General features: G+C 39.8%; 2 protein-coding genes across 3 annotated transcripts in view; one reads left to right on the plus strand and one right to left on the minus strand.

Annotated features, from left to right (window-relative positions):
• LOC111651535 (tyrosine-protein kinase JAK2-like) overlaps window positions 1-20,625 on the plus strand; it is a 29,828-nt gene extending 9,203 nt beyond the window's left edge. For both annotated transcript variants that reach the window (XM_023401503.2, XM_087172732.1), the window contains exons 2-24: window positions 2,112-2,397; window positions 6,750-6,873; window positions 6,990-7,110; window positions 7,765-7,910; window positions 8,601-8,895; window positions 9,111-9,230; window positions 9,689-9,846; window positions 9,944-10,055; window positions 10,532-10,718; window positions 11,331-11,452; window positions 12,231-12,365; window positions 12,472-12,559; window positions 13,357-13,484; window positions 13,600-13,738; window positions 14,523-14,674; window positions 15,291-15,441; window positions 15,627-15,760; window positions 15,979-16,168; window positions 16,631-16,755; window positions 16,993-17,165; window positions 17,482-17,599; window positions 17,874-17,987; window positions 18,445-20,625. In XM_023401503.2, coding sequence (XP_023257271.1) covers window positions 2,136-2,397; window positions 6,750-6,873; window positions 6,990-7,110; window positions 7,765-7,910; window positions 8,601-8,895; window positions 9,111-9,230; window positions 9,689-9,846; window positions 9,944-10,055; window positions 10,532-10,718; window positions 11,331-11,452; window positions 12,231-12,365; window positions 12,472-12,559; window positions 13,357-13,484; window positions 13,600-13,738; window positions 14,523-14,674; window positions 15,291-15,441; window positions 15,627-15,760; window positions 15,979-16,168; window positions 16,631-16,755; window positions 16,993-17,165; window positions 17,482-17,599; window positions 17,874-17,987; window positions 18,445-18,552 — 3,402 coding nt within the window. In that variant the 5' untranslated portion in view covers window positions 2,112-2,135 and the 3' untranslated portion in view covers window positions 18,553-20,625. The remainder of the gene's footprint in view (window positions 1-2,111; window positions 2,398-6,749; window positions 6,874-6,989; window positions 7,111-7,764; window positions 7,911-8,600; window positions 8,896-9,110; window positions 9,231-9,688; window positions 9,847-9,943; window positions 10,056-10,531; window positions 10,719-11,330; window positions 11,453-12,230; window positions 12,366-12,471; window positions 12,560-13,356; window positions 13,485-13,599; window positions 13,739-14,522; window positions 14,675-15,290; window positions 15,442-15,626; window positions 15,761-15,978; window positions 16,169-16,630; window positions 16,756-16,992; window positions 17,166-17,481; window positions 17,600-17,873; window positions 17,988-18,444) is intronic.
• Window positions 20,626-21,003: 378 nt separating this feature from the next.
• On the minus strand, window positions 21,004-22,573 carry rln1 (relaxin 1). The gene is made up of 2 exons (XM_023401509.2): window positions 22,075-22,573; window positions 21,004-21,676 (listed from the first exon to the last, which is right to left on the minus strand). The coding sequence occupies exons 1-2, from the start codon at window positions 22,268-22,270 to the stop codon at window positions 21,318-21,320; spliced, it is 555 nt and encodes a 184-aa protein (XP_023257277.1). The 5' UTR covers window positions 22,271-22,573; the 3' UTR covers window positions 21,004-21,317.
• Window positions 22,574-22,777: the final 204 nt, after the last annotated feature.

Genomic DNA, 22,777 nt, shown 5'->3' on the forward strand with positions numbered 1-22,777 from the left:
AGTTCAGTCTGTTTTTGGAGGTGGGTATTGAGTTATGCATAATATGCCATTGTCCTGTACAGTGATGACAGTTAGCAAAGTGTATTGTTATTCAGGCTACAGTCTAGATTACCATGAAGACCAACAGCACAGTAACATGTTCAAAACAGTGTAAACCTTGTAGCATATCACCCTTGAGATGATGTAGCACAACCAGACAAGGGTGTTACTAGCAGCTGATAAGAGTTAAAAATCATCATAAAGAGGAAATGGAACAGCATGAACACAAACAATATAAACAAAGCACACAAACATTACCGGGATTAATATATGTGTATATATATATATATATATGTATATATATATATGTATATTTATATATGTTTCACTGTAGACAAAACTAAACCAAAAACTTAAAGAGACTTCATGTTGCACGTCCAGTTTTCTTTACACAGGTTTCATATGAGTAATTAGGGAAAATTGAAATTTGATAACCTGCTGAGATAATTGTCAATGGGATATGCACATGAGGGATCATTCCAATCGGGCCATAAGAGGCTTGTTATTAAACACATTATTCCAATGGTGTACAGGAGGGTAACTTCAGTTTTCACAGGTTGGAATTTGTGCTATTTTTTTTAGTTATAATGTTCTAAATTGGTATACATTTAATATTTGGGTTATTTCCAGTACATTTATCTGATGCTAAGCAGCTATAGTGTTTAACATGTTCACCATGTTAGTCTATGGTGTTAGGGTGGTACGATTAGGTGGTAAACTAAGATTGTTGATTGGGACTAAAAACAGTACAGCTGATACAATTCATCCTGAGAGGGACTTGAGTGTGTATCAAATGTCATGGCAGCGCATCCAATCGTTATCAGGACATCACACTCAAAACCACAAACTTCAACCTGCTGATGGTGCTAGAGGAAAAGTCAGGGGATCATCTCTGGGCACCTAATGGATATCTGAAATCTCATGGCAGTCCATCCAGTTGTTGTTGAGATATTTTAGTCTGGATCAAAGTGGAGGATCAAAGGACTAAAACTGCCATCGTTAAAGCCATGCTGGCAGCATAACTAAAAACTATAGAATTCAAGAATTTACCTAACATATGTACTAATAAATATTAGAATTTGGAACAGAGACAGTACCAAATGTTCCATGTACAAAAAACATGCATTTTCCATGTACATAGCTTGAAAACCAAAACCGCTGTAGGCAGCCCAGCGCAGTCTGTACAGTAAGCCTACTGCACTGCAGTCTTTAAGTAATTTTGTGTGCTGATAACTAATATAATTGATGATAAGTAATGCTCATCTCGTGTCAGCTAACATTTTATGGTTATAGAGAGAGATACCATAGAATCTAAGGCATCTGAATCAGCCACTGTTCTAAAGTGCTATGGTCTCCATACATTTACCAAGCTTGTGCAACTTCACTGTTTGGTGTGCTGATAAATGCAGCAAACAGCAATTTAGGATCAAGTGCAAATTAAATGTGAACTGACCAGGCAAAGCTGTGCCGTTCTGTTCTGTCTTCAAGCTTCACTCTTGATCCCTTTCTCATTTAAATACAAAGTACTTAATTCTACATAACAGCTTATTTTTGCAGAGCTCTTTACAAGCAAAGCAGCCTCAGCCAAGATACACATTATAATGCTGGCAGCAAACACTGATGTGACTCTATTAAATGAAAACCATTCAGAGCATAAGTAATAGATGGCTTCTCACCATCTACTGTGACTCCTTTCTTCTATTCTAGCTGTGTCCTGTTATCTCAATTTCAGCCTCTACTTCCACCCACTCTGCATTTTTCAGAAGACCTTTTTTCCTCTTCCAGACTGAGGTGCATGTGAGGGCTTGCCTCGTGACAAGATTTAAAATTTTCATCCCCCAATTCACCCTGATTTTACTGTGTTAACACATTAAAATCTCAAAAGCTTAGTTGCCATGTGACCCAAGTATAAGATGTATAAATCGGTCAGTCAGAACGTTGCTGATAAACACTACTAGATTCAGTCAAAAATAATGTCCTCCAATCAAATTAACTTCCAAGAACAACTGAGTATACTGAACCTTTCTACTCACTCTCACTGTTACCTGTCTCTTTTCCTCTATCCCTGACAGGTGAATGTTTGTTTTAAGCAGCACATGGCCTGTATTCTGCTGACAGACATGGACCCGCCCACCTCTGGTCCCACAGCACATCACAATGGCCTCTGCCCTGACCTCGACACAGCTGCCGGATGTGACCCCAAGCAGGACATTGATGCAACCTGCCTCACTGTCCACATTTACTACCTGGGGAAGGATGGAGGAAGGGGTAGGGCCAAAGGTTCAGAAAGTGTGCTCACGTTTCCACCTGGGGAATACGTAGCAGAGGAACTGTGCATCACTGCAGCGAAAGCTTGTGGTGAGTCAAAAGAGAATTTCAGTTCTAATGCCTGCCCACACACACAAAATACATTTTTATCATTGTTGAGCAACATCCGTGAAATATAGCTGTTACATGATGCATAAAACATGTAAGAAAACAAAGCGGAAATGAAAGACAGTAAAAATATAGTCTATCGTATATGCTATATAAAACCATGAAAAGTTCACTGGATAAATGATGTCCTCATTTTTATCATCACAGATGTGATTTGGTGTTTTACCCCTCTGTGAGAAACCACTCTAACTCTAAATATGTCAGGCCAAATACATCATTTTATTGAAAACTGTCAAATATTACACTTAAATACAGTTAAGTTAGTTGTTACATAAATTGGAAATGGAAGAAACACAGACATTCAGACATTTCTGCTGTATTGAAAATGTCATGACGCTATTGTAAGGTATTAAATTGAATCCTAAATAGAAGTAAGGGCATTTGCAAGGCAGTATGGCATTAAGCAAGGCAGTGAAAACAGCATTATGTTCCATGTCAGACTGCTCATAAAACAAATACTACTACTACTTGCATTGGTGCTTTTGTCAGTGTAGATCATGGAATGGGCCATAAATGGACAGGGTGTCTGTAGTTGTTGAAGCTTGTGTTTTGAGACCAAGCTGTGATAGTCTGAAATACCTCTCAATAGAGCAATCACACACATCTCATGCCCTCTAAGCTTTTAACTTCTTGAAGAAAAAAAAGCCTGAATATATACAGTCCTCTCCACACCAAATCAGGGAATATATTTTTTAAGAATGTTGTTTATCCCTTCATTTTATTATTTAACTTGTTTTGGCAGCTTGTGATTAATTTGCCTCCCATGCATATAACAAGAAACATGCTGGGTCTATGTATCTAGCAAGAAAATAAATAATCAAAAGGAGTGTTTTGTGAAGTTTATTTACATGCCTTCTTCAGTTATAACAAGTGTGGGGTAATTAGTATTATTCTGTGAAGATACAAATCCTTCTGATGAGTCTGCATTATATATATACTGTAAATATGTGTGATGTAACCAATCATGTACCTTTCAACCATGCAGAAAAAAATCCTTGTTTGTATATTCAGCATTCATAAGAATCTGCTGGTAAGGAAATGGAGATAGGTGTTTTGGCTATTGGGGCCAATCCAGTGTTTATTTTGTGGAAACAGAACTGCAGCACTGAGTCTAGCTTTTAGCCTTCTGTTTCTAGCAAACCCAAATCAGGAAGTTGTCGACTGTTGTGTCTGTTTTCCTCTCCGCCTTAGCTCTATCTATTACTGCCACGCGCTCTTGCTCCATTCCCTTTTGAGCCGATAAGAAACAAACCCCTCTCTCTCTCCTTTTTATCTTCCGCTTTTTCTGTATCCCTTTGCGTTTCTTTTTTTTTCTTAATTTGGTCATTTCCTATTTTCTGCCTCTTGTCTTTGTCTATTTTTCATCTTTATTTCTACCTTCTACCTTCCCACAAACCATCAAGTTAAAATTTGATGATGCAAGGAGATGGGTGGGATTTTGCATCACCACCAGAATGAAGTCAAATGTTTTCACAAATATAGTTCAGATCTAATGTATATTAAGACCTAATATGATAATGATGATGATAAAGAAGAATTTCCAATTTTTTGGCCTCACAGTAAGAAATTTGGAAAAATTCTGCCAAGTCAAAGTCTGTGGTTGGTCTTTGAATTAAATTGTATGAATTATATAGTTAAGTTCATAAAATGCACCAAATCTCAGCTCCTAAAGTGTGGAAAATACAGTAATTTACTCTGCAGTGCATTACTTACTTTATTATTACTAATACAAGGTAGGAATTACTTATCAACCTTGTTAATACTTTGACACAACTTCCTCTCTTGTGGTTGAGCATACATCCTCTTACACAGCACTCCCATCCCCTTACCATTGCTTCACTCTTGTGAGTGCTTCCTGTTGTATAATGACATTTTCTGTCTGCTAGTGAACCACTTGGGCCAGCTGATAAAACACCTTGTTATTAGTGGTGTTAGCGTTGTGAAGACAGAATGAGGTATTGTGGGAATGGTTAGAGGCAAAAACATAGACATGTCTTCCAGGATTGCTTGATGTTCAAGCACTATTAAGCTGGCTATTGTTGTCGGATGAAGTGATAAAAGTCATCCATACTGAGATTGCAATACTCTGTGCATCATTGTCATCGTCTTTGATCATAAAAAGTCTTCATCAAAATAAAATTTCTGGCAAATAGGCAAACTTGCAAAGCAGTTCATGGGTGTTTTTGTTTTTTAGCAGGAAATCTAATTGTTATATATCCCTGAATGTCCGCGAGTGAGTGACTTAGTAAGTAATAGAGTTGAGTGAGTGATGAAGTTACTCCATTGGTTGGCTGAATGTTGTTATTGTTGCAAAATGATTTGGACAAACCTTAGCTTAGCTACTAGAGGAGAGTCACCAGTACTGCCCCACGAGTGAGAGACACACCACTCTTTGCATCTACTGAGGGCCACAGAGGCGAGGCAGCAGTTTGTTAACCAGACGGAGGCTGTGCTCTGTGCAAGAGACAAAATAAAACAAGATATTCTGTCTCTTCTAGCTTTGTCTCGAATTGATTATTCTACAAGTACACAGCACAGTCTTTTGTCTTTAATTTATGTGTATGGTGATTTTGTCAGATGATGTCGTTAGTTATCAAATCAGGATTTTGGCAGTGGAAATGGCTTGGAAGTGACTGCTGGTTATCATGGAGTCTTAATGGGCTGCAATTCAGGGACTATTTCAATTGCTCTGTTGTCTGACAACAGAAACAGAAAAACATGTAAATGAGAACAGCTTTATTGGGAAATCAGCTTATTTAAAACTGTATATCTGAGCACAGAGAGTAGGAGAGAAGTAAACAGATAAAGGGCTGAAACCGACTGACACTAGGCAGAATGCAAATAAGACACAATTACGTCATTATTATGCTAATTAGTGTATTACATTATCTAGCAAGATTTTTCAACTTTTCCAGCAGGCTTTGGGTGCTTTCCATTAAGGCAGTTGTTTATTTTAAGGTAAACAAAAGAAACTTGTGCTACAGAAAATGGACCAGACTCAGTGAATAGCTCCCTAAGCTTAACATCCTAAGTCCTATGATAACTATTAATTTAGCTATACAGACTAATGAGCAGCGATGACTAACATGTCTTTGGGGTCATCAGGTGGGAACCTCCTTTCACCAGTGTTTCGTCTAGTTGGTCCCACGACACCTCCAGGAGGCTAGACAGTGATCACTGGCGTCCCAGAGTCACTCCCCTAATGCCAGCCATCACTGCTCCTCACACCACAACTAAAGCAGTTGTTTATATATTACATCCTCAGATTATACACAGCCCAGCCATATACTAGGTTTTCATTGTGTCAGCACAACTAAGAAGTTAGTATTGTCATTGTCAAATCACAGTTGCTTGCAGTCTGAAGTGCTACTACAAGATGTGTTTGTGTATGTATATATTTATATTTGGCAGACACATTTATCCAAAGCAAATCAAGTGATGGACTAAAGCTTCAGTGCAGCAGGAAAACTTGGTGCTATTAATAGATGTAGTACTTAGGAAGTAAGTGGGTGGAAGGAGATAAAATGCACCAAAAGTGCTAGCAGAGCAAGTGCTCTCGGAAGAGATGAGTCTTCAAGAGATTCTTGAAGATAGAGAATGCTCTGATAGCATTCAGTAGCTTGTTCCACCATCAGGGAACCACAGATGAGGAAGACAATGCCAAACGACATTCCCTGGAGGAACGCAGTGGGCGAGAAGGAGCATAAGGCTGTATGACTGAGTTCAAGTAGATGGGAGCAGACCTAGAAGTCACTCTGAGGGCAAGCATTAGTGACTTGAATTTGATATGGGCGGCCATGGGTAGACAGTATAGGTCAATGAGTAGCAGAGTGACGTGTCCCTTACATACATACATACAGTATATGAATGTGTATGCTTATGTCTACATATTGGCCAGCTGTCATTCTTTAACCAGTTTCATTTTTAGGAATTGGTTAGTAATGTGTGCTGTTTGTGAAAAGGAGTACTTTACTTCAGACCTGCATACAGGATTAGTACATGAGTAGGCTCTCCAAATTTGAATTACAGGCAGCATGCTCCACACCCTCAATGCCGAGTTAAAAAGTGTTTTCCAAATGGAAAATAGTTGCTCACTCATATGTGCACCAGTTACTGAAGGAGCAAATTCAATCTAAGTACAGAGAGTTTTTGGGACTTTTAATGGACTTGTAGCACCAGAATGAAAGTGCTTGTGCTGTTTTATAATAAACATTTGATTAACATGACTCATTCTTGTTTAATAAAAAAATGATGATTGTTTTCTTTCTCTCCAGGGATTGCTCCAGTGTACTGCAACTTGTTTGGCCTGATGAGGGAAAGTGACCGGATATGGTTCCCTCCTAATCACATCTTTAAACTCTGCCAGTCAGCATGTGAGAACCTGCACTTCAGAATCAGGTAAACATTTAGTTTTTTAATCTCCTTAATCTGTTTCAGATTTTTCTTGTTATATTTTTCTTTTCTTTTTCTTTTTTTGTTTTGTTTGGATTCATTTTTTTCCCTCTTCTATCCAGGTACTATTTTCCTGGCTGGTATAACAACAGCAGTTCATTCTATGCCCATCGCTATGGTGTATCTAAGGGGATGGAGAGCCCTGTGATGGATGATTGTGTAATGGCATACCAGTTTTTTCAGGTTAGTCTTTATGATGTACGCCTTACATTCAGTCAACTTTAAGTCAGTTATTTTCTTCTGCAAAGTGTACTTTGTATGTTGGTATTTTATATTTGTATTGTGTCTTTGTATTTGTGTTTTTCAAACATATGGTTTATCCTTAGTCTGGATCATTTGTGTGTTTTTGGGAGCAAACCAGAGAACAGTGTCTTAAGACTAATGCCCCCAACTTAACCTCCATTCCACCCTTTCTCATTCTTGCTTTGCTTTTTCTTTTTTATCTGTTTTTCTAAGAACAAATGTGGGTGAGTCCGTTAGTCTGTCTATTGTCAACCCATTCTTTTGTTAAACCTGAGAAAACAGGAAGTGGGGTAGTAAGTGTGTTTAAGAAGCAGAAATGGGGAACAAGTGTATCTCAGGGTTCTTTTCACTTTGTTTGTATGTCTTTGCCCACATGTGTGCTTGTGTGTGCGTTTGTGGGGAAATAGTTTCTGCTTTTTTTCTATGTGCTTGTGCAAACTTTGCAGCTCTGTACAGCCTCATGAGATTGTTGATAAATATAGAATAATTTAAGTACATGGATTCTATTATGACATAAATTTTCATGTTCTATAAAGAGGTTTATAATCAACAACAACCATTTTTTGCATCTTGTGTTTTCTTTTCCTTCCTCAGTGGCGTAGTGACTTTCTTAATGGCTGGGTTCAAACCCCGGTGAGCCACGAGTCCCAGGAGGAGTGTCTGGGCATGGCGGTACTGGACATGATGAGGCTTGCTAAAGAGAATGGTCAGTCACCTGTTGACATCTACAATGATACCAGGTAGGATGCTCTCACTCACTAGAGATACAAGAATAATGTTACAATATTTTGGGTTAGTGTTGCTGCTTTTATACAGTATTTCGTCCAAACTACGGGAAGGCAAAAATGATCTTGGAGAGGAAAAAAAATGTTGGTAATGTGTCTCTCTGAACCGCAGTCTGGCCGCACTCACTCTCACCTAAATAATGTGAAATGCTTGCTGTTATGCTGGCGTTCATGTGGTACAGCATGTGAATAACAAGCTGCTCAGGACACAGTGAGCATCAAGATAGTTTCATTATGCATGTGCATACAGCTGAATGAATTATCTCTGTGTGAGATATTTTAGTTGAAAACGTGTCTATAATATCTGATGTATACTACGTTTATGCACTGTGTTTATACTTGAAATGTGAATTCTCCTATAATTTCTCTAATATCTAATTCATCAATAATTTATTTCACATTACCTTTACATTTAAATGAGTTTATGTGATGACTATTGACTGATTCTCCTGAGGTAGACTCAACATGCAAACTGATTGGCAGAAAGTAAGGATAGTGTTTGCTCTTTTAACTTTGTTTCCTTTCACTTGCCCCTCCCCTTTCTCTTTATCTTTCTTGATTTTTGTTCACTATTCCTTCCTCTTTTTGTTATCACCAACTCCATCTACACCTAACCACCAACCCCCCACCCCCCACGGCTTTTAGCTACAAATCCTTCCTGCCGAGATGCATGCAGAGCCGCATCCAAGAATATAACATCTTGACTCGGAAGAGGATCCGCTATCGCTTCAGGAGGTTTATCCAGCAGTTCAGTGAATGCAAGGCCACCGTGTGTAACCTCAAGCTCAAATACCTAATGAGCCTGGAGATGCTGCTGCCCTCTCTCTACTCTGAGCGCTTCCAAGTCACCGACCTCTCGGCACGCGAGGTTACCATCGTTGTCATGGGCAACAAGGGCATCCAGTGGTCAAAAGGGAAAGAGGAAGAGGGAGCAGAGGAGGTGAGGACCAGGAGATGAGTTCATGTTGCCATGGTAATGCATTTGTACATTGCCAGTCAGCCACAGTATAATGCTGTAATGGCTGTTTTTTCACCTATAGATGGCGCTCCAGGAAATGGTTAAAATGCCAGTAACAACAAGTGCGCATGTGTGTACATGCTTCCTCATCTAATACAAATGCAAACTACTATTTTGTACTCTTTTTGTGTCTCCAGGAGCTACAGACATACTGTGACTTCCCTGACGTCATTGATATCAGCATCAAGCAGGCCAATAAAGAAGGCTCTGCGGAGAGTCGCATAGTTACCCTCACCAGACAGAACAGCCAGATCCTGGTATAGTATTCTCTATTCCATGCTCTACTATCACTCTAAAATTAATAATTGTTTGTTTTGTTGTATTCTAATCTAATTATTTCAGGAGCGTGTTTCCCTAATGACCACATACCTGTTGTCAAAGCAAAGTGCTCAAGTGGTTTGTTACAGCAGCTGGACTTAACAGCAACATCTGTTCTTCACCTGTTTGAAAGACAATTTTGATCAGAAAATGAGTCACCGGATATAAAGATCACCCGTTTCACTTATTTAGCATCACTATCACAAGTAGACTGATACACTGACCTATTTTTTAACTATTTCCTTGAAAGGATACCAATTTGTTATGCTTACATGCATAGATATACTGATTGAAATGTGATTGTTTATATTGATTTAAAGTTCAAAGCAGGTACTGAGTGATTTATTTTTGTCTTCCTCTGCATCCCGTCTCCGTGTCTCTCTCTATGGCCACAAAGGAACTGGAGTTTCATTCCCTATCAGAGGCTCTGTCATTCGTATCATTAGTTGATGGATATTACAGACTTGTCGCCGATGCCCATCATTACCTGTGTAAAGAAGTGGCTCCACCAAGACTTCTGGAGTGCATTCAGAGCTATTACCATGGCCCTGTGTCGTAAGTGTCACATATATGCCCAGTTGCAGCACATCACACATGAACCACAGAACCATTCACACACACAAAGACACATATTCTGTCTCTTTGATCACAGGATGGACTTCACGATTGGTAAGCTGCGTCGCTCTGGTAACCACCAAGGCCTGTACATCCTTCGCTGCAGCCCAAGGGACTACGACAAATACTTCATGTCCTTTGTAGTGGGGGTACGTAGTTCATGTTGGGTCATCATCAGTGTGAGGCACAGTATCTTTCACGTGACTGTACAAAGACATGGGCTATGTCAACACAGTCTTTGCTAATCGATTGACATCACAAACTCCCTTCGTCAGCCATGACCAAATGCAGACTAGCAAAATACATTAACAGACCAGATTATCTCCTTAATTGGCGGATGCAACATGACACAACAACCAGGACCATTACACTAGAATGTAAATGCAATGTAGTGCTTTGGTGTAACAGTCTTTGTTCAGGTAAGGAGTAAGATGGTCAAAGTCACTATAACTGCTGCATCTCTACTATGTTGGTTCACTGGTTTGCTAAAACAGAGGTGGTCTTAAAGTTGTACACACCAGACCCTCTCAACTATTGCCCATATTTTTAGCCACTGCAGAGCAATTCAGCACAACTCAACTGTCAGGATTTTCTTTTGATTTATCATTTCCCTCTTGATTTTCAGTATGAAACTATGGTGGACTACAAGCACTGTCAGATCATGAAGACGGAGTCAGGAGAGTACATTCTGAGTGGAGCTAAGAGGAGCTTCGGCTCACTGAGGGAACTTCTGCACTGCTATCAAAAGGAGGCGCTGCGCTCAGATGGATACACATTTCAGCTGACCAAGTGCTGCCCACCCAGCCCCAAAGGTCAGTGTTCACAGACAAACATACAAGGTAAACCTTATTGCCATGCGTACAGACCATACCGCACACATGAGCACTGAAGCAAACGTGTGTCCCTACACAGGTAAACATTATGCATTCCCCTTAGTTAAAATCCACTTACCTTACTTAAAATATGAGCACTTCTTTTCCTTTTAAAATTGAAGTTTTTCATAGGGGAGGTCCTTGAATTCCATTTACATGCTCCCATTATCAACTTTTTACCCATAGACATAAACATCAAGGCACCATATCGATTAAGGTGAAGCCAGTTGTAAGAATTTTGAATCAAACATTATCCTTTAAATAGGCAGAAAAAGGTCAGATTTTTACTGCCCAGCACAACCTGGCCATTATGTCTCTACGGGGTTTTGATGGATTACCAATGACTACTAATGACTCAATGATTACTTCACTAGGTTTCCAGCTGGCAAAACTCTTAAGCAATCTAAGTTTAGAATTAGTAGCTGTTGCTGGTCTATTCAAATTGAATAATGTCAGATTAAAAAGCCATTACCTTGCTACAGTGTTAATCAGATGTGGTGTCAAAATGTGAGTGACAGACCCTAATTCCTGTCCACCTTTACCTCTCTTCAGATAAATCCAACCTGCTGGTGTGTAGAAATAATCAAGGGGCAGAGGTTCCTCTTTCCCCCTCCCTACACAAACATATCAGTCAGATGGTCTTCCACAAGATCCGGAAAGAGGACCTCATCATCGTAAGTTAAACCTCTTTGACTTCTTGCTTTAGCTTTTTCTCTCAGCAGAAAAATGTCAACACACATAACTAGTCCACCTCTGTAGACTTAGTAGATTGCATCACTGTGTAAATGGATTAGACACATAATTACACAGTACATATTTATTGAAAAAGCCCTTGTATGACTTTCTCATTGAGAAAGAACATTAAAGGTAAAGCCAAAATATACTGATACATGCCTTTTGTCGACAAAGAAACAGGCCACAGCCTGACTCCTGCAGGGTCAGTGAGGTTGATGCAGTTAACAAAAAGACTGCCTCAGTTGATTGACCTGCTGTAGCTCAGCGTCATCAATAGCAGTCCCTGTGGATGAGTGCATGTGACAGTATGTCAGCCATGCTTTCACCTCAGTGACTGGTCCATTTCCGCCTCACAGTATTTTTTTGTTGGTTGAGCACTTGAAATTTTGTACAACAGGTCTGTCACAGGAAAACCACACGTTCAGTCACAGAGTTCAGGGGTATTTCCTTTATTGCTATACTGTTTTCTGACTCATTTTCTTTCTGAACTTTCAGCTATGTCCTGTAATTATTCCAGAGCTTTGGATATTTAAAATGTATGCTTTACAGAATTCAATTCAATGCCTTTATTGTCATTGCACAGTGTACAACAAAATTACATGTCTCCACTGGTACACACAGTAATACATACAGTAAACATACCTACATACAGTTACAAAATGTGCTCCGCCTCCTTTCCAAAGCAGGTTTTTAAGATTACAATAAAATGTGTTTTAGAATGAGAGTCTGGGTCAAGGAACTTTCACCAAAATCTTCTGTGGTGTGAGGAAAGAGCTGGGAGACTACGGAGAGATACATCAGATAGATGTCGTTATCAAGATCCTGGACAAGGCTCACCGCAATTATTCAGAGGTTGGTTTGTTTACTGGGTGAATGAGTGGGTGAGAGGATCTGATTAAATTAAGATTTCAAATCAAATTTTCTTCTCTTCCTGTACTCCCGTTTGCCTTCATCATAGTCATTCTTTGAAGCAGCCAGCATGATGAGCCAGCTCTCCTACAAGCACTTACTCCTCAACTATGGTGTGTGTGTTTGTGGCGACGAGAGTAAGTTTACCACACACACACACACACACACACACACACACACACACACACACACACACACACACACACACACACACAGAGTTAAGGTTATCCTTACCTTTTTTTAAAGATATGTGGGGATGCTGAAAACAGAATGTGTGGGCAGTCAAACACCCATGAGGAATCAATGCAAAGAATCAAACGGAGAGGAAATAAGGTTTCTGACCTGCTGACTTGCTTTGTGATCTGCCCTGACTGGGTTAAGCCCTCAGGTTCAACAAGTCATTAATGGGCCTCTGCAGTCTTGATCTTTACTCTACCTGCAACTGCCCACACACATCACAGCAACATGTCAGGAAATCTTTACTATTCACATTACTGAATGCAGGGAAAGAGCAGAAAGGAAAGAAAAGATGGAAGATTTTGGAAGTTATTTGAAATGTGTCTATAGGGCCTGTTTTTTCTCTGCTCTTCATCATTATAGTTACTGATGGATGGTATAAACAGTAAAGAAAGTACACTAGTAGGAATTTGCCCTCCGATATGGATTGTGACTATACCTTGCTGAGCAGTAGAGATCTCACAAATACAAAGTGGCGATGACTTAACTACACCAGTGGGAGGCAGCAATGCACCAACTCGTGCCTAGTCTGCCAGAAAACAAGATGATTCACCTGTGAATCGTCTGGAAAATATGACAGCCCGCACTGCTTTCTTTGTAAACAAAGTAATGACTGAATGCACAGCACACAATGAATAATAGGAAGAGTTGTTGAAAAAGACTTTTAAAAATTATCTCCCTCTAATCTGCTTAACAGACATGATGGTGCAGGAGTATGGTAAGTTTGGTTCTCTGGACACCTATCTGAAAAAGAACAAAAGCTGTGTCAACATCACATGGAAGCTAGAAGTGGCCAAGCAGCTGGCCTGGGCAATGCACTATCTGGTAAGACTACGGACATGTACAAACACCATCACTCTTTCACTCGAAAAATGAAATGTAATGAGAAATACTTTTCTACCAAGGAATTTTATGTTGTCCCTGCCGTATCTGCTCACAGGAGAATAAGAACCTTGTTCATGGAAATGTCTGCGCCAAGAATGTTCTTCTGATCAGAGAGGAGGATCGGAAAACTGGCAGCCTGCCCTTTATCAAGCTCAGTGACCCTGGGATCAGCATCACTGTGCTGCCCAGAGAAGGTAGGACACATGGCTTCATGTACTGTCCTGAAGTGAGAAGACACACACCGGTGTGTTTCCATGTGGCAATAATGTTCACCAACATTGTTTTCTCTTGGTATGATTGTCTCAGTTACTGACAGGGACAAAGTTTGGTCAGCCTACCTTTCTCTAACAGTTTCTGCCATCGTTTTCACCATCCCAAACGTCTACTCCATTACTGTAAATGTGCCAGTGTTAGCCTGCTGGCTGATTTTCAACTGCAGTCCTTCGACCAGACCTTTCAAGAACCATCAACGCAATAAAATTTATAGCGATACCAGGAAAACAGCAGCAACAAGAAAGAAAGAAAAAATTATCAAAACATAAACACAGGCCATGCAAAGCAACTGGAGACAGCAATAACATTTAGTGGGACGCCACAGACGACAGCAGCAAGAACAAACAGAATTATGAAAACATAAACACAGCTCATGCAAAGCAACAATAACACAGTAACCGCTAACACTGTTTTGGTACATATCACCATGCAAGCAGCACGAAGCAACAAAACACCAACAATGACCATTTACATAATGACACAAGGAGTGGCAATAAACAGTAGTTATAAATACAATGTTGATCTTGCTGAAAGACTTGTAAGATAAAGTTATAAGACAACTTATCAGGTTGTTAATAAAATACCACTCAAGAATTCCCTAACCCTTACAGAAAAACATGATTGGCTGAAGGAAGTGGACCTGAGAGGGATGATTCATTCATATTAATTTATTAATGTTTCTATTTCTTTTTCTCCATGTGTCAGTACTGGTGGAGCGTATCCCTTGGGTGCCCCCTGAGTGCATTGAAAATCCCCAAAACCTAAGTTTAGCCACGGACAAGTGGGGTTTCGGGACTACCCTGTGGGAGATCTGCAGTGGGGGAGACAAACCACTCAGCACCCTGGACTGCTCCAAGGTCAGAAAAAAGGATGCATTGAGAATATTGACTTATTGAGAGTGATCTGGAATAAAGGAAATGTTGAATTAAGCGTAAAAATAGAGTTTCCACTGGTCGCCTGTCCGCAGCCACTCCAAAAGGCCACTGCTCTCGGTTGAGAAATAGCTCCAACAAATAAGCCAGTGTAAAACCATAACGTGCCCTTTTTACTCTTTGGATTTTGTGCCAATTTAACAAATGAGATGTAGCATGTTAATTCGTCAGCAGTAATTCGAGGCTAGATAGGTAATTATTTTAAATTTTTTTGATAGAGCCAGACTGACCTTTTCTGAATGCTTCCAGTCTATGCTAAGCTAAGCAAACTGGCTGCTGGCTGTAGCTTCATATTTATCACACAGACATGACAGTGGTATCTGTCGTCTAAACTAACTCTCAGCAAGAAAGCAAATTCTCACATTTTCAAAATGTTAAACTATTCCGTTAACGTTTTTTTTAATGAGAAGGGCAGGTGGTTATTTAAAAGATACTCTTGATTGTTTAAAGAATGCAAACACTTCTCTCCCCAGTGTCTTTATCATTTTCCGACCCAGGTTGAAAACATGCAGGTCCTGACTTTTGCTATTTTCCTCTGTAGAAGAACTTGTTCTACGAGGACAGGCACCAGCTGCCAGCTCCCAAATGGACAGAGCTGGCCAATCTGATATACAACTGTATGAATTACGAGCCTTCACACCGACCATCTTTCAAAGCAATTATCAGAGATCTCAAGAGCCTCTTCACACCAGGTAGGAAGACTAAATTGGAAAAAAAAAAACATGACTTTCTGCCAGTCACCTTTCACAAGTCAAGACTTCCTCTTTCTTCACATCTGGCAGACAGATCTAAAAATCATGGGAGTTCATTGAATCCCACACATATTAATCATCCAGATTTTGTAGAAAATGGTTTCATGCATTTTGTTGTGTTATAGACTATGACCTGCTGGTGGAAAGCGACATGGTGCCCAACAGGACAAGAGGCCTCGGTTTCCCATGGGCCTCCGAAAACCAGGAGCCTGCCCAGTTTGAGGAGAGGCATCTCATCTTTCTCAAGCAGCTGGGCAAAGTGAGACATGCGCGCACACACACATACTGTGGAGATACTTTTATTAGAAGCAAACTTTTAACCCACGTCTCAGTGATTCCATCCTAGCTGATGGGAATGCATCAAATTATATTTTGTGTTTTTGCAAAATGAACATGTTCTTGAAACTCAGATAAATAAAACCATAGCACTTCTTTCTGTATGTGAAAGTGTGTTCTCCCTCCAACCCCACGCTGCAGGGAAACTTTGGCAGCGTGGAGATGTGCAGGTACGACCCCCTGCAGGACAGCACAGGGGAGGTGGTGGCGGTGAAGAAACTACAGCATAGCACAGCCGAGCACCTCAGGGACTTTGAGCGGGAAATTGAAATCCTCAAATCTCTCCAGCATGAAAACATTGTCAAATACAAAGGTGTCTGCTACAGTGCAGGTATGAGCACATGCCTGATGTCTATATGTGTTATATGAAGTGGTCAGGAAAATCACTATAAGGGGTGTGATTATATATCCTGCTGTCTTCTCTCCGTTTTTCTGTACCTGTGTAATTTGACTTAATACTTGACTTGAAAGGAAACTTGTGACACAATATGACAAAACAGTGTAATAAAAAAAGTAAGACTTCCTCACCTGACCGGTTGACATGCGTTAATATATGACACAGTAAGAGCAACTGATAGAGCAATTTTTACTGATCAGCTTGTTTAGCCCACAACTACTCTTGATTTAATATTAACACCTTTGCACATTTTTTATACATAATAACATCTTGACGGTCTCCACATTCACCGCCCCGGGCGTCAATGACCTTGTCCGTGAAACAAATAAATCTAGATTTTCTCAGGAATATTTTCTCTAAGTGTTCTATAAGTCTCACATTTCTTACTTTCCGCAGGACGAAGGAACCTTCGCTTGATCATGGAATATCTCCCCTACGGCAGCTTGAGAGATTATCTCATGAAACACAAGGACCACTTTGATTCCAAGAAACTGCTGCACTACGCATCACAGATTTGCAAGGTGATACAGGCATACTTATGTACTGGTGTACCAAATATTTGAAACAATATTCCTGGAGCTGGACTCCATTGTAGCTAGTCTGTATAAAAAATAAATAAATTAAAAAAAAATTTTTTTTTTTAAATATGTTCAAGGCTCTAAGTGGTCTAGAACTCTTTTTGATACCATTTAAATAATTTTTCATATTCACCCCCCATATACATAGTAATGACACATGACTTAACTAATTTCTTCTAGGGTATGGACTACCTTGCCACAAAGCGTTACATCCACAGAGACCTGGCCACTAGAAACATTCTGGTGGAGAGTGAGATGAGGGTGAAGATCGGAGATTTCGGCCTGACCAAAGTGCTGCCGCAGGACAAAGAGTACTACACTGTCAGAGAGCCTGGGGAAAGTCCCATCTTTTGGTGAGGACAACACAAGTATTTGTCAGCGGTTCAAAAAGTACTTTCATATTTATGTCAGTTGAAATTCATTAGCATGAAGATTTGACACTTAATTGCCGTTTTACTGACTTTAAACACAAATGATAAAGATAAGATTGCATGATTTACACATGGAGATTTTTTTTTTTTTACATCCATTTTTTATTTCATGCCTTCATTTCTGTCTGCTTGTAATGTAAGACTAGTGTTGACAGTAGTATTAAATCATGTTTTTAAGATGTGTGCATTCACATTTATTCACATATATGTATATATAATATGTTGTGATGTTTTCCAGGTATGCTCCAGAGTCACTGACAGAGAGCAAGTTCTCTGTGGCATCAGATGTTTGGAGTTTCGGCGTAGTCCTCTACGAACTCTTCACTTACAGTGACAAGAACTGGAGCCCCCCAGCGGTACCGCACTTCTTTATTATTTTACTTTTACGATTAGACTTTTCTGTCACGTAGCCATTTTCCTTTCATAACCTTAATTACTTTGTCACCTGTGTGATTATCTTAATTAAGCTATGAAACAATAGCCATGTAATTAGTTTGTACTGCAGTGTTGAGGAAATCACTTCATTGAGCAATCTTGATTTGTTGCAGAGCAATGTATTTAAAAACAGGAAATGCAGTTTTAATTTTGAAAAGTTATACTGAGGTGTTTCCACTAAAACTACTGTTCCAGGTGTTTATGGACAAGATGGGAAATGAGAAGCAGGGCCAGATGATTGTCTACCATCTGATAGACCTGCTGAAACAAGGATACAGGTTGCCTGCTCCTGATAATTGTCCAAAGGAGGTCAGTAACAACATACATACTTAAGTTTGTTTGTCTCTGGTAATATTTAAATAAAATGTCCAGTGAATGAAGGGCAATGCAAATGCGCTGCTTGCATGTAAAATTAAACAGACCAGGTTCTTGTCTCAGAAATTGTACCAAAGTATAGATTAGGTAGATGGGAATTAGTTTTGCAGGTATTTGGTCATAAACCAAATTACTGCACAAACACTTTTGACCTGTTGATGGAAAACCTCATGGTGATGCTACAGGAAAAGTCAGGGGATCAACCAAAATCAGTAAGACTCATCTTGGTGGCACCATGGGTATATGCACCAAATGTCATGGCAATTCATCCAATAGTTAGCGAGAAATTAAAAAAAGATCAGAGCTGCTTCAAAAACTGTAAATCTGACTTTGTGCATCTACCTGTTATATTTTCTTTTTTGTGTTAATGTTCTTCCTATGTTTCCCTCAGATTCACAAGATTATGACAGAGTGCTGGAGCGGTGACCTGAAACTGCGGCCTACTTTCAAGACATTAATCCACAGTGTGGAGACAATACGAGACAGCAAGGACGGATGAGCGGCGTTCATCCCTGAACCTTTGAACTGTGGGTGTTGAATTCGGGGAATCAGTCCTCACAGATCTGAACAGAACAATGACTGCCTCTGTGATGTCTGGGTTTACGGCAGCAATGCAGTCACCAGTCTGAAGTATACTTGTTTTTTTTCTCTTGGTGCTCGGACTGCCTGTCAGTCTGGAGTGACGGCAATATCCACTTCCTGGGCTCCTGTTTACTCACTTCTTTCTGTGGCCACATGATGTATACAAATGATCAGATTGATTACTACACCACATCTGACTCAGGCACCAAACAACAGATCATTTCTGATGCCTTCAAGAACATTTTATTATGGGATTCATTATTTTCTCTGTGTTTAATTTGTACATGCTGTGTCTTACAGACTGAATTTGATAATAGTCAATAGTAACAGTTGACTGGAGAAAGGAGATACTTAGCGACGTATTTTGTTAAACCAAAGAGACCACGGGATTCTTAACAGACGGTTAGCCATCTGACTGTCTCTGAAATCAAGAACTAACTTCCGACCATGTTCACATCATTGAGCCAGATCCACCTGAACCTCACCTTACTGCACTGCTCATGTGTGGCTTTACTTTTATGAATGACTGGGACTGCACAGATTTCCTCCTGTTGATGCCCAGACGGACTCTTGCTTGATACTTTTTAAGACTGGTAAAGGACAGCTGTCCTTCTGTCACGGGGGAACTCACTATGTAGATCTCTACAAGTGGTTTTGGAGTCAGATTTCTGTTGTTAAAGTGGACATATATTTTACAGATATTCATTGCACTTTGAGGTTGATTCTGTGTTTTCTTCTGAGCAGATGAAGAAACAGGAGAAACAGACCTTTAATGGTTTGCTACAAATACACCAACTGTCTACAACGAGGTCTTAACACAAACCATGTGTTCTTTGTTTACATCATTTAATGCAATGTGGAAACAATAGCAATAACTACTCATTAAGCTCTTTGACAGCTAGGTAGACAGTACAGTGTAATATCATGGACTCATACACTATTCTTGTTTTTGATGGATACCAGCTCGGGAAATGAAGGTATTGCCTTTGTAATTAATTACTCACGGGTAAAAATATATTTTATGAATAAAGTTTAACGTTTTCAATGTTAAAAGGCTTTACTATCCGTCTGTGGATACTTAATGTAAAAAAGTGCACGATGAACGTAACGAAGGGAGATGCTTTAAAACTTACCTGAGTTTTGTTCATGTCATTATTTTTGAATCCATTTAAAGATGGATCCATTTTAAAGAGGTTGTGTTACCATGTGCATTACATTACATTGTCATTTGCAAATCTATCAGTGCTCAAAAGAGGGATTTTTTTAATTTATTTTTTTTAATGTTTACAACTTTACAAGCCAAATGTTATTGACTAAAGTGTGTGATTTGTGTTGAGACCAACCCGTGAGAGGAAACTCATTTGTAGAATGGCATCTTTTTTTTTTAATTTTCTAACTTAAAAAAAACAGGAAAAAACAAACAAAAAAAATAAATAACTCTCTGAGGTTATTTTATGCCATACAAGTCAAGTCAAGTCAAGTCAAGTCTCACACACACACACACACACACACACACACACACACACACACACACAGAAAGGATAGATGCCCTCTCACACTGTGAAGGATTAGTGATTGTAAGTTTTCTCACATACTGATGATCTGGCTGTCCTGAATACTCCTTTGATGTAAAGTCTGTTGTAATTAAGACTTTGTGTTTGCTTTGACTAGGATTTTCCTTTTTTTTCCTTCAGTTTTTTATTCATATGTCTATTGTTGTGATATATGTGTATTGCTGTGTAACATGAAATATGTATAATTTTTTATCCAAAGACTTTCAGGAAAACCAGATGAAACTGCTGGTTCATCTTTGCATTTTTTTTAAATTCAGTTTGTTGCTGTGTGAATGAAATGAAGCCTGGTTTTTTCATGTGGTGGCAACATGCAGCTGCCTTTAATACATGTATATGTAAATATTGAGACACATATGTAGAGCTGTGTATTCCAGGTGTGTATATACTTTTTTTATTAAACTAAACATACTGCAGTACTATGGACATGAAAATTGTATTTTCTTAAAAAATCTAAATGTTGCTTCATCACATTGCACCCATTTAGGACACAAGTGGTATTGCGGGTTTTGTCAAGGGGGTCAAATGAACGTATGAGTCCACTCTTGCAGTAACGTCCTCAGGGTGTTGACAGAAAATGACTAGGAAGGTGTAATGTTGTGAGCAGAGGGCAGCAATATTTTAACTGCAGCCTAAATGACATTAATGTGCGATATTGGCCCGTGTTAGTATGAACGCAGTTTAGTCAGACAGTCTGCAGGCGAGAATATGGCAGCTTTTGTTGCTCCAAATCCTCTCAACCCGTATAAACAAGTGTTGTAGACAAGACATGATAGGCTCAACATTTCATATTAACACAGTATTTAAAATTTATTGTCAATGATGCTTAAGGGTGACAAAGTACACACAGAACAGATTATTTTCATTTTTAACAAAATATGAAATAAGAATAAATAAAATATGACAGAGACTTGAAGTTGGAGTGACGTGTGCAATTAGACATAAATAGCTTACTACGGCCTATTAAACAGCAGATGTGAACTTGCTCTCCTCCCTCTTTTACATCCTACATCTTTCCTCAACTGTCTATAATTGTCCATCACACCACCTTCATGTCACGACCCCTCTGCCATCAGCCAACCCTTCTCCTCTTCCTCCTCCCTTCCCGGCTTTAGCACAAGCGTCCAATATCATTCTTGGTACAGCCCTGGTTACAGCACATCCCTGCCACACCCAGAGAAAAGTTCCTCTTCTTCTTACTTGGTATGGGCCAGTCAGCTGCCGCTGGACTACCGTCTTGCTCACCTAAAACTATGGATGGCTGAGATTTCTCCAGCAGGACCGGGTCACTCAGCAACTGCTGGTGCTGCCTCTCTCCTATGGCCCCGTAAAGAGCCAGGAGGTCTGCCAGGGAGTAAGAGGAAGCAATATGGAGAGGAGAGCGGTTATCTGGGAGCTCTGCCCCACTTTGCCAGGTGTGCTGGTTGTCTTCCACTGTGACATCGCTGCGAGGACTCCAATGGAAAGGGTCTGGAGAAGGAAAAATGATAATAATTACCTCAAGGAAAAAACAGGACTTGAATGTAAATATAAATAATGTCAAAGGAGGACTATCAACAGCCAGCCAATCAGCTATCAAACAGAAATGTGTTAGTGGCAGCCTAACCTACTGTTGTGTAATAACACACCATCTAATGTTCTATTTGTGGAAATATGAGAATTAATTATAGTTCTTCCCCTGTGCAGCCTCTCTTCAATCTTCAATCTTCTTTAGTCTTACTTAGAAATCAATTTCTTACACTACCTCTGGGCACCAGAATATATTAGAGATAAGACATGTTTAGACATATGGAAAATAGATTTATACACTTGTCCAATAATTGTGCATGTAATAAGCAATTAATGGAAGTGTAGTAATGTCAACCCACCTAAGTCCCCGTCTGTGGACCGTTTCCACCGGGATCCTCCGCAGGTAAAAATGACTGCTCTGATGAACTCTCTCCCGCACAGTTTCACCCCGTAGTCCCTTGGTACGATCAGTCTGCTCATTACATCAGCAGTAACGCAGTCGCATATGCCACTGACACACACCACAGCCACGGCAAGAGTCAGTCTCCAGAGCATTTTCACTTGTCCTGAACCTAACAGAAGGAGCCTGCTGTGTCTGCGCTGCACCAGTGGGTCGGGTCAGCTGTGCTCCACCTCAGATCTGATCAGTGTTTTCAAATCCTTCTGGTTTCCTTGTTTTTTTTCTGATGTGTTTTGCTGTTGGGAGAGTTCTGTTGCAACCTGTTGAGTCTGCTCAAGTTTTAAAAGATGCTACAATTTGTCCGTCTTAGTTTCCTCCTCTTGTTCCCTCTTGGTCAGCGGACACAGGCTTTTATAGTCTGTGTCACTAGTTCACTTATCAATCTATACTTTCCCCCCCAACCACCTCTCTCTCTCTCTCTCTCCCTCCCTCCCTCTCCCTCACACATGCACACACGCGTCATTCGGATTGATGAGACTGACGTACTTGAAGTTATTTCTTTGCTGAAGTAATATTAGGGGAATAGTTTTATTTGAAGTTACTCACACACTATCTCAGCTCAGAAAACAACAACTAGTGTCAGTGATGATTCTGATCACATC

Source organism: Seriola lalandi, unplaced genomic scaffold (assembly GCF_002814215.2).
Source record: "Seriola lalandi dorsalis isolate HSWRI2012SDOR001 ecotype SW California unplaced genomic scaffold, Sedor1 jcf7180002053686, whole genome shotgun sequence".
In the NCBI taxonomy this organism is placed as follows: domain Eukaryota; kingdom Metazoa; phylum Chordata; class Actinopteri; order Carangiformes; family Carangidae; genus Seriola; species Seriola lalandi.

Bases quoted from the DNA above. Each gene is read 5' to 3' on its own strand.
- rln1 (XM_023401509.2), bottom strand. From the start codon at position 22,270: ATGCTCTGGAGACTGACTCTTGCCGTGGCTGTGGTGTGTGTCAGTGGC. The intron at 21,677-22,074 runs GTGGGTTGACAT...TTCCTTCTCCAG, and splicing joins GTCCACAGACGGGGACTTAG to ACCCTTTCCATTGGAGTCCT.